Source organism: Narcine bancroftii, chromosome 3, assembly GCF_036971445.1.
Source record: "Narcine bancroftii isolate sNarBan1 chromosome 3, sNarBan1.hap1, whole genome shotgun sequence".
Lineage (NCBI taxonomy): Eukaryota > Metazoa > Chordata > Chondrichthyes > Torpediniformes > Narcinidae > Narcine > Narcine bancroftii.
Genome location: NC_091471.1, coordinates 176,815,862 through 176,827,396, shown reverse-complemented (window position 1 = coordinate 176,827,396; position 11,535 = coordinate 176,815,862). Strand labels below are relative to the sequence as shown.

The 11,535-nt window shown below is 40.4% G+C and overlaps 1 protein-coding gene across 1 annotated transcript; it reads left to right on the top strand.

Annotated features, from left to right (window-relative positions):
• The first annotated feature begins 6,572 nt into the window (after positions 1-6,572).
• Positions 6,573-9,622, top strand: LOC138756729 (myosin-11-like). Its single transcript, XM_069923116.1, has 2 exons — positions 6,573-9,145; positions 9,389-9,622. Exons 1-2 carry the CDS (start codon positions 6,863-6,865, stop codon positions 9,620-9,622), a joined length of 2,517 nt encoding a protein of 838 aa, XP_069779217.1. The 5' UTR covers positions 6,573-6,862.
• The last annotated feature ends 1,913 nt before the right edge of the window (positions 9,623-11,535 follow it).

Here is an 11,535-nt window from a genome sequence, read left to right as displayed (position 1 = left end):
GAACATATTTTAATCAGAATTCCATTTTAATTGAGAGACCAATTTTGAATTCATTAGTGCTTGTGTCTATTCATCAGAAACAGATGGAGGAGGGGTAGGGGCAGGTTTAATGGAATGTGCTTTTTCCATCTCTTCTTGAGGCCAGTGGGAGTACAAGTGAATTGTGTGTTCTTAACAAAGCCTTCAGTCTCCCCTTTTCCAAACTACTTCCACTTCCCACCACATGTCTTGCCATCTTTTCCCCATGATACTATGTTAGTTCAGCTTAAATTGCTGGAAACCATATTCCTGGTCTTGCCAAATTGTTGGTCCACTCACCAGTTACCTGCAAGTATCAAGTTGTCTGTCCAACTGTTTTATATTTTCTTGATAACATTGCTTTATTCAGGACAGTTAAATGAATACATTAGCAGTGGACCAATCATGTTGCAGAGCATAAAAGCTACACCTAGGTCAGGGTGAAAAGTATTTGAATCAGGGAGCTTCTCTCGGGTCTTGGCGCATTAGCAGCAGACCAATCAGGTCATAGAGTGAGAAAGCTATTTGGGAGCAGGGCCAAATAAAAGTAAAGCAGGGACACAGTGGAGCAGCCAGTGTGTGAGTGGCTCAGTGTAGGAGTGGGAATTTGAGGCTTGGGTTTGTGAAGCTTTGGCGAACAGAATCTAAGGAGAAGGTGCAAGAAGGAATTGAGGCAAGGTAAGGACAGGTTTTTTTTAAAGTTTTTTTCCATATCATAGATAGTGGGAATGATAGCCAGGGTAGAGATAGTGGGAATGACACCCAGGGTAGGGACATACTCCTCTTTCAGAGTGTGGGTTGTCTGGGAAGTCAACCCTATCTCTGATGACTTCATCTGAGAGAAGTGCATTCAACTGCAGCTCCTTACAAACAAAGTTAAGGAATGGAGCTAGAGTTGGATGAACTCTGGATAATTTGGGAGGCTGAGGAGGTAAGAGACCAGGGTTACAGGGTTGCTAACACATCTAGGAAGAAGGTAGCTGCATGACAATCAGGAGAATGAAAGGGAAAAGGCAGGCAGTGAATGGCACCGCTGTGGTCGGTCTTCTCAATAACAAGTATACCATATTGGATACTATTGAGGGGAGGGGAAACGACCTACCAGGGACAAGCCATGACAATCACGTCTCTGGTATGGAGTCTGATGCTGTGGCTAAGAAGGGAAGGGAGGAGAAGAGATGAGCTGTAGTGATAGGGGTTTCCATAGTTAGGACAGATAAGAGGTTCTGTGGAAGGGATCAAGAATCGCAGATGGTAGGTTAACTCCCTGGTGCCAGAGTCCATAATATCTCAGATCGTGTTGACACCATTCTCAGAGGGAGAGTGAGCAGCCAGTTGTCATGATCCATATACGGACCAATGACATGATTAGAAAGGTCCCGCAAAGAAAGTCAGGGAATTGGGCACTAGGTTGAAGGACACGTCCTCCAAGGTTTTCTCGAGCTGCTCTGGGATGGTTTAAACTGGATTTGCAGAGGGATGGAAACTAGAGTGCCAGAGCAGAGAGTGGAGTGGAAGAGGAAAAAGATCTGCATGTAAAGTTAGGAATCAAAGGGTTGTACATGGTGAAATGTTCTCAGGTGCAGCTATTTCAATGGCAAAGGATATGGTTCAGAAAGTCATACGAGTTTAGAGTGTGGTTTGACAAGTGGAATTATTACATTGTGGCCGTTAGTGAAAATTGTTTACACGGGGGGCAGGACTGGCAATAGAATGTTCTGGGGATCATTTGTTTCAGTCGTAATAGAGGGTGAAGGATTGAAGGGGGGGGGGGTGGCATTGTTTGTAAGGGAAAATATCACATCTGTGTTCAGAAAGGACAGAGCAGAGGGTTCCTCTACTGAGGCTATATGGGTGGAACTGAGGAATGGGAAAGCTATGACCACACTCAACAGTATCCAAAATGGTATACTTGTATTATAGACAGCAAGTATTGGAGAAGCAAATCTGTAGAGAGGTAGCAGACAGCTGCAGGAACCTTAAAGAAGTGATATTAGATTTTAACCTTCCACATATTGACTGGGACTTCTATATTGTAAAAGGGTTGAATGGCTTGGACTTTGTCATATGTTTTCATGAAAATTTTCTAAATCAATATATTGAGGTACCAACTAGAGAGAGTGCTGTACTGGATATCTTATTAGAAAACGAGACAGAACAGGTGACAGAAATATGTGTAGGGGAACATTTTGGGTCCAGTGATTATAATGCCACTAGTTTCAAGTTAATTATGGAAATGGATAGGTCTGGGTTTCAGGTTGAGATTCTAAAGTAAAGAAAGGCCAATTTTGAGGAAACGAGAAAGGATCTAGAAAGGGAAGCTTGGGACCAGTTGTTTTCTGGCAAGGATGTATTCAATAAATGTAAAGCCTTCAAAGATGAAATTTTGATAGTACCGAGCATGTATGTTGCTGTCAAGATAAAAGGTAAGGTTAGCAAGCATAGGGAACCTTGGTTTTTGAGGGATTTTGGAGATCTGGTTTGGAAGAAGAGAGAAGTTTATAGCAAGTATAGGTAACAAGGAGCAAATAAGTACTTAAGGAGTATAAAAATGCAAGAAAATCTTAAGAAGAAAATCAGGAAGGCTAAAAGAAGGCATGAGTTTGCTTTGGCAGACAATGCGAATGAAAATCCCAAGGATTTTTAGAGGTATATTAAGAGCAAAAGGTTAATAGAATTTGTCCCCTTGAATATTAGAGTGGTCAGCTATGTACAGAGGAAAAGAGATGGGGTAGATCTTAAATGCTTTTTTTATATATCAGTATTTACTCAGGAAACAGACACAGAGTTGTTGGAAGTAAGGAAAACAAGCAGTGAGGTAATGAGAGGAGGAGGTGCTTGCTGTCTTAAAGTAAATAAAGGTAGATAATCCCCAGGACCTTGAGGGAGGCTAGTGTAGAAATTGCAGAGGCTCTGGCAGAAATATTTAAAATGTTCTTAACCATAAATGATGTGTGGGAGGATTGGAGGATAGCTCATGTTGTTCTGTTGTTTAAAAGAGGCTCCAAAGAAATTATAGGCCAATGAGCCTGACATCAGTAGGTGGTAAATTATTGGAAGGTGTCCTACGAGATTGGATATACACCCATTTGGATAGCTGGGAACTGATTAGGGATAGTCAATATAGATTTGTGCCTTGTAGGTCATATTTAACCAATCTTGTAGAGTTTTTTGAGGACCTTACCAGGAACATTGATGAAAGAAAGGCTGTGGATGTTGTCTACATGGAATGTTATTCAGGAAGGTTCAGATGTTTGGAATTCATGGTGAGGTAGTAAATAGGATTTGACATAGGCTATACGGGAGAAGCCAGAGAGTGCTTCTCAGATTGGAATCCTGTGACTAGTGGTGTGCTCCAGGGATCGGTGCTGGGACCATTGCTGTTTGTCCTCTATGTCAATGATCTGGATGATAATGTGGTCAATTGAATCAGCAGGTTTGCAGATGACACAAAGATTGGAGGTGATGTGGACAGCAAGGGAGGTTTTCAAAGCTTGCAGAGGGATCTGGACCAGCAGGAAAAATGACAGATGGAATTTATTGCAGACAAGTGTGAGGTTTTGCAGTTGGAAAGGACAAACCAAGATAGGACATACATGGTAAATGGTAGAGCACTGCTGAGTGCAGTAGAATAGAGAAATCTGGGAATACAGATACATAATTCCCTGAAAATGGTGTCATAGTTAGATAGGGTTGCAAAGAGTGCTTTTGGCATATTGGCCTTCATAAATCAAAATAATGTGTAGAGCAGTTGGGATGTTATGTTAATGTTGTATAAAACATTGGTGAGGGCAAATTTGGAGTATTGCGTGCTGTTTTTGTCACATAACTGCAGGAAAGATATCAATAAGATAGAAAGATTTCAGAGAAGATTTATTGGGATGATGCCCGGACTGCAGGAACTGAGTTACAGGGAAAGGTTAAACTGGTTGGGACTTTATTCCCTGGAGCATAGAAGAATGAGGGTAGATTTGATAGAGGTATACAAAATTATGAGGAGTATAAATAGAGTCAGTGTAGATAAGCTTTTTCTACTGAGGTTAGGTGTGAGATACAAACCAGAGCATTTGGGTTAAGGGTGAAAGGGAAAACGTTTAGACCAGTGGTTTTCAAATTTTTTCTTTCCAATCACATTCCACTTTAAGTAATCCCTATGCTCTGTGATTAGTAAGGGATTACTTAAGGTGGTAAGTGAGTGGGAAGGGAAGGTTGACTGCTCTAGACCTAATGGTTACTGAAGTATTTTGCTTGAGTAAAATTGTCATTGGCCCATTTCCTTTGAAGTTACGAACTGTGCACATAATGAGTCAATTAGGTATGATTAAAACAGTGGTTTTCAAAATTTTTCTTCCCACTCACATGCCACCTTAAGCAATCCCATACTAATCACAGGGCACCTATGGCATAGGAAATGCTTGAAGTGGTATGTGAGTGGAAAGAAAAAGTTTGAAAACAACTGGTTTAGAGGGAACCTATGCGGAAATTCTTCACACAGAGGGTAATGGGGGTGCCGATCAAGCTGTCAGCTGAATGCAGGGTCAATTTTCAAATTTAAGAAAATTTGACAGGTACATGGATGGGAGGGCTATGGTTTGGGTGCAGGTCAGTGGGACTAGGCAGAATAATAATTTGGCCAGACTAGAAGGGCAGAAGGGCCTGTTTTTGTGCTGTAATGTTCCATCAAACCATCTCTCATAATTTAAAGTTTGCTCTTCCAGTAGTTATTAAGAACATTCTTTATACATTGAAGATGTAGATTAAAAATATACTATTACTGCACTTTTATGAGAAGAATTTATTGCTGTACAATAACAGCATTTCTTTTTAAACATCTAATAAATATATTGCATTTTAAAATAAATATCTTTAGTAAATCTTTCTGCTGGTTCATCCAGTAAATGCAATTTCCAGTGAGTTAATTGGGTTAGATCATCATGATGGTTTCCCAGCTAAAGCAGTTCCTCTCTGGAAGGGATTAATAGGTAATAGCCCACAGGTCTTGATGTTATTCTCTGTGTGCAAAATGTGAACATCATTGTATTATGCGACTAGTACAGCTTTGAAGAGCTATGCAATTAATCTTTCCTTCCTGCTTTTTGCCATAGCTCAACAAAGTTTTCAATGTTTCGTATGTTATCCCCTTTGAAAGTTACTGTTTCAACATTGCTCAGGAAATGGAGTCCAGATTATAACAGCATTATAAAAGATTGCTCATCTTCCCCTGAGTCTTTTGCCAATTAAACTTTGAACCTATGTCATTTGGTTGGCTCACCCTTCCGCCATCAGAAATAGCTTCTCCCTGTTTACTCTTATCAAAATCTCAGTCAAATCTTTTGAACGTCTCTCTGAGAAAAATAGCTCCCAATTAATTTCCTAATGGTCTCTGCCCATTAGCTGGCATCACCATCTACCTCAATTTAATTGGTTTGGATGTGGAGGGACTGCCCCAGTAGCTCTTCGAGTCCAGTCTAGCTTTAAGAGCAACCCACTCCCTTGCCCTCTATCTTTCTTTTCCCTTTCAATACTTCTGCAATTCCCTTTTTAATGCCCTGATTAAAATGGCCTCTCCCAGCCTAATGGTGTCTAATTCTTTACAATGGAAACAAAAATTCTCATGTCACTTTTCGTTCTGATATCATCACCTTCATTCCACGTTCTTTGGATTTTGATCCTTGAAGAAGAGTTCAGTCCCAAAACGTCCATATTATATCTCTATCTCCTATGGACACTACAAGACCAGATGAGTTCCTCCAATATGTCTTTTTTTCAACTACAATCACAGTGACTGCAGTCTTTCATGCTTCACTCCTTCTGCCAACAAATATAGTTTCTCTCTGTTCTGACTTGACCCTTCAGAATTGTATGAGAACCCCTTTCAACCTCCAATATTCCAAGGGAATAGCTCCAGTTTCTCCACTTTGTGCATGGAACTGAAGCCACACATCCCTGGAATCATTCTGGCTGACTGATTTGTGTTTCACTTAAGGGTTTCATATTTTTCCTCACCTGAAGCATCAAAAAGTGGGTACAGTATTCCAATTGAATGTACAAAAGAGCTGGAGAAAATATTTGAGTTTCTCCAACATTTTTGTGTGTTGCACTGCAGTCACAGCGTCTGCAGGCTTTCCTGTATAACAATATTGCAGTTGTTGGTTTATACTCTTCACCTCCATGCCTCAATGCACAAAACCAAGGATCCCACATGCTATATGGCCATGGGGTCACACTTAAAGCTGGAATGAACTCAAATAGCAGAGTGAGCTTAATGAGCTGTGAGCTGAATGACTCCTGTGTCCCTATAATTCAATAGCATGACTATAATACTGACTCAGTGAAAGCTTGAAGAGTATTCCACATCCCTAAATCACCTGGCACTGTGTGTAGGCTTGGAAAAACAAAATGAATAAACTTTGTGAAAATATTTTCTGCTTGCTTCTAAAAAGCATATAATTTACAGCTTTGTTTAAAACAGTATTTTTCATAGTTTTTAACATCCATTTAATAATACTCCTCATTGTTACCTTTTAATTCTTTTCATTTTTAGACTACAAGAAAGCTCACAGAAGATAAAGCTAAGGTGGCAGAGCAAATCTCAAAATGTACAAAGCAAAACCAATACATTGAAGTGGAGGCATCGACCAAATTCCAAGCTTCCATTAAAGACAAACACAAGGAGATAATCAATACATACACTCATGCTAAATCCACATTGGACGATGCCATTCAAATTTTTCAAATGCATTTCTGTTTAATCAGGAGGAAGATCATTCAAACAAAGATTTGTTTTTTTTTTAACTACCAAGGAGTATTTGAAGAAAAATTCTAAATAGCTGATTCAGGTGTGATGGAGAACCAACTTAAAAAAACACAGAGTGCTGAGGACAAATGGCAAGATGCTGAAGATAAGAGGATACAATTACAGGACTCACCACCTTCAGAGGAACATGTGTTGTCTCCCCCAGAACCTGAGAAAAAAGGACATTTTGAGTCCTTTCCAGGGGAACAAATGACTGATATAAATATCAAAACTTTACAAGAGTACCTGATAACACTGAAAGAGGAAAACAAATGCAGAGGCAACAGGATAGCAGAACTTGAAGATAATATTTTAAAATTTGTCAATTTGCTAGCAGAGCCCAATTTCACAGGGAGTGAAGCTCTTGACAATCAGAAAATTCTTGAAGAGAAATTAAAGGTGTATGTAATTCAACAGGAGGTCAGAAAGGAAGAGATAGCAACTCTGAGGAATAAGCTGATTGAGACGGAAATTCTGTGCCATCAACTTCGTTTTGAGGGCGATGCTCTTAAAGGCAAGCTGGCCTCGGTGAGGGAATTAGAATCACTGGATTCCCACAGCAGTGATGAAGAAAGTGAAGGTAAACACAGTGCCAAAGCAGAACTCCTTCAAACAGTCAAAAATTTAGAAGGACTTTTGAAGCTTAAAGACATGAGTGAGAAGGAGCTGATTGAAAGAGTCAAGGGTCTTGAAGCTCAACTTCAGCAAAGCCAAGAGAATCAAAGCCTACTTAGCTCGCGCTGTGCCAAATTGGATCAGTTGGCAAAGCAGAAGGAAGATATTGAAAGTAAGCTGGAGGAGAGGTATAAGCAGGTGGAGCAGCTCCAGATGGACAAGGAAAATGCTGAGGAAGAGTTCCAGGAGCAAATGAAAACATTGCTTGATGAGATTAAGGAGCGAGATGAGGCTCATTCCCAGCTTGAAGAAATAAACAAAGATTTGCTTTGGAAAATTGATGAGTTAGAAGAATGCAGAAATGCTCTTGAATTAAAGACTGCCAAATTAAAGATGGACCTCGAAGAGAGAGTGAGCTGCGAGCTGAAGTTAAAAAAGCAATGTTCAGATCTGGAAAAAACTGTCCATGAGTGGGAGCATTTTGAACAGCAAATGAATGAGCAATTCAAGCGAGTGGAAGGGAAGCATTCTGACAAAATTAAGACTCTAAGGAAACAATTAATGGAGAAAGATGAGGCTTTAAGAAAGACATTGAAGACAATGGAAGAAAAGATGAGAAGTGTTAAGAATGCAGAGACCCTGGTGGACAAAAAACATGACACCTTTCCAGAGGCTGACAAGGAAAAGGCAGAATGTGAAGCTGAGTTGAGCCAAAAGACAGAGGTTGAGATAGGCAAAGCGGGATTCATTGTGAAAATGAGAAGCAGGTTTGAAATGGAGCTGAGTGCAAAGAATGAAGAACTGGAACACTTCAAAGATGAAGTAGAGTGTTTAACAGAGGAGATTGGTAGATTACAAGAGCAGCAACAAGAGTCTGAAAGGAGGTTGCAGGAACGAAGCAGGATGCTGGAAAAGCTAATCGAAGGGGTACAGGAAGGAGAGACCAGGAACTTGCAGGAAAAAATAGCTCGCATGGAAAAGCTCCTCATTATGAAAGAAGAAACTGTGGAGAAATTTCAGGCAAGAATTTCCAACCAGGAGTCTCTTCTAAAAGCAATGGAAGAGACACAGGGAAGGCTGGCACAACGTAATGAAGAGTTGGGTATCAAACAACGTGGGATGAGTGAAGAACTGCATCATTGGAAAGTGAAGTGTTCTGATCTTGAAAAATTTGAAAGGGAAGTTAAAGTCAAAACACAGTGGCAGATGGATAGGATAAATGAATTAGAAACTGCTAAAATCAACCTGGAAGCTCAACTTCAAAAGAAAGTCAATGACTTTGAGCTTGATATTTTGAAGAGAAAGGAACAAGTAAGTGTGATAGCAGAGCTCAACGAAAAGATTAAAGAGCTTGAGTTCAAAGAGTCCATCTGCCAAGCATCAAAGCAAAATCTCGAAATGCAATTGAAAAAGAGGATAAAAGAATTTGAAGTGTCTGAGGGGAATGTTAAGCGGCTTGAAAAACAAGTCGAGGAGGCAGAAGAAACACAGAGTGAAAGAAAGAGAGTAGAAATCACTCTTCGGCAGGAAAAGAAAACACTTGAAACTCAACTCACCAAAGAGTCTCAGTTGGTTGTTTCTTTGGAGGCCGTGGTGAATGAGGAATGCCAGCGGTTACAGATTCTGAAGGGAGAGCTACACAATAAGGAAGCAGCTTTGCGATCACTGCAAGAGCATCACTCACTGCTGCAGGTCAGAGTCCAGGATTTGGAACAGGTAGGCACAAAATGTTATGGGACCGACAACGGCTTAAAGAGAAGATATAATCTTTGGAGCCTCTGCTGCCAAGATAAAAACAAATCAGCATTGATTTATTATTGGCAGAGCAGACACAAATGAGTGAATGGCCTACTCCAGTATCTATTTTTTATGTTTTTTATATTCTTATAGGACTTCATTTGCTTGCTGAATAGGGGGGAGAACTGTGAATCTATTAAATGCATGAATCATTGCTTCCAGAACTTTGAGTCAGATGTTGGTGACAAACCTCAATCCCCTTATACTCAGGATCTCAGCAGTTTAAGAGAAGGGAAGAGTGAGGGAGGATTTCCAGAGGCTGAAATCCCCTTGGATGCCTCAGGGATGCAAGAGTGCTCACACTTTTCCTGTGACTGCATTGGTTTCCTCCAAGTGCTCCGCCCTGGTTCCAAGTTCCAAAAGCATGCAGCTTTGTCGATAAACTGGATGCTATAAATCAGCCCTTCTCAATGGGGACGACGGCACATTTAAGTAAAATCCTTGTTTTCCTTTCACCTCACACTAAGTAAATATTTTTCTTTTTTTTTTAATGAAGAAGTAGTCGGTAGGAGAGAAGTACAGAAGAAACCAAAACTTGACTGCTTCACAGTGAAGGGCACCCATCTTAGGGTAGCCATAGCCAAAAAAAAAGGTTTAGATTGCTTGCTTTTCTTTTGTTCCCATTGTGTAGAATTTGAACTAAGGGGGTGAGAGTTGATGAGTAGAATAAGAGTAAAAGTGGGTGATGGTCAGTATGGACGCAATAGGCTGATTGACCTTTTTCGCTGATGTATGTGCTTCCAACTTTGTTTCTTTGCTCATTCTGCTGAAGATCTTTCTCTTTGGTGTGAGATTCCAAGAATGAAATGATGAACAAATGGGGGAGGTGTCAGATGCCTATAGAAATGTGGGATTGTCTGCCAGCAACCAAAAGCATTTTAACATGATCTAACTGCATGCCAAACCTCTCCACAGTTTTGCAGAGCATCAGCTGAAGATCCCTGTAATTGTAGCTGGGAGGGGCTGAAAGTGGACAGTGGATGTGAGCATAAAATGGCAATAGTGGCAGAAATAACAGCGCTCGTAATCTCATCCGAGCTGAACCATTTGAACTCAATGTGCTTGTATGGCACAAAAGTACTGGAGAAACTCAAAGGATAAAGCAGCATTAAGAGGAAGTAAAAGGCAGTTGATGTTTCAGGTCTGAGCCCAAATTCCTAATGAAAGCTCAGGCCTGAAATATCAACTACTGTTTACATCCTATGGGTGCTGCATGACCTGCTGAGTTTCTCCATCACTTTTCTGCATTGCACTCAACCCCAACATCTGCAGATTTTCTTGTTCGACCCCAATGAGCTTTATTGGCTTGAAATCCACTCCTTCAAAATAGGCTGTCTAGTTTTGAAGTTCCACCTGCAAATGTGGGTGGATTATCTTTGAAGATGGTGGCGCGCATAGACACAGTGGCTCGTGGCGCTTCTTTGCAGTTTGTGTGTGTGTTCTTGAGTGCGTATTTGTTCGCGAATGTCGGGTTCGGACGGGAGAGACTTCTTTCTTGTTTTACTTGCTCTTGTTTGTTGTGAGTACCGTGGTTGGTTGCTTTTTAAAATTTTGTTGCCTTTTCTTACACAACAACAATAAAGTACTTATTTACTTACTTGTGTAGTCTTTCTTAAACAGAAGTATAAAACTGGGAACATGCAAACCTCTTCCCAGGAACATCTCTCATTTTCACAAAAAAATCACAGTTCCTTTTTATTTGCCAGAAACTGAAAAGAGCTTCAGTATTTTTTTTATCTCCATTAAATGAGGATTCCATGCTTTGCTTGAAGTAGTACTCATTCATTCATAATTATACCAACGTTATTCCTCTCTCTAATGTTTAATATGGTAATGAATTTACAAGGCTGAATCCTTAATCCAGAAAAATGTTGAAATCCATTCAAGGCAGCTGGGGAGCCTAAATTCAAGATGTTCTTAGAGTAAATAACCATTATCAACCATAGTGACCCTGAAACCTCTCAAATGTTGTAATGACCAAATTGTTTTACTAACATCCTTCAAGGAAATAAATGTTCTATCCTTGTCCCTCTTGCCACATGGAACGCCACATCAAATGGCCTAACAAACTCCTCAATTTGGGCGTAATTGGGAAGGACAATACATGCAAATTTTGCACGTGACATCCCTATCATAAAGCATGGCAGCATTATGAAAGCCCTTCTGCCCAAGATGTGGTGCTGACCTATGTAAACCTACTGCACAACAATCTGATCCTTCCCTGCCTCACACCCATAACCTTCTATTTTTCTTATATCCATGTGCCTAGGAGTCTTTTGGATGTGCCTCTGGCACCACCCCTGGCAATG

Coding starts and splice junctions, on each gene's coding strand:
- LOC138756729 (XM_069923116.1), top strand. CDS start 6,863: ATGGAGAACCAACTTAAAAAAACACAGAGTGCTGAGGACAAATGGCAA. Junction 9,146..9,388: donor GAGTCCAGGATTTGGAACAG/GTAGGCACAAAA, acceptor CATTGCTTCCAG/AACTTTGAGTCAGATGTTGG.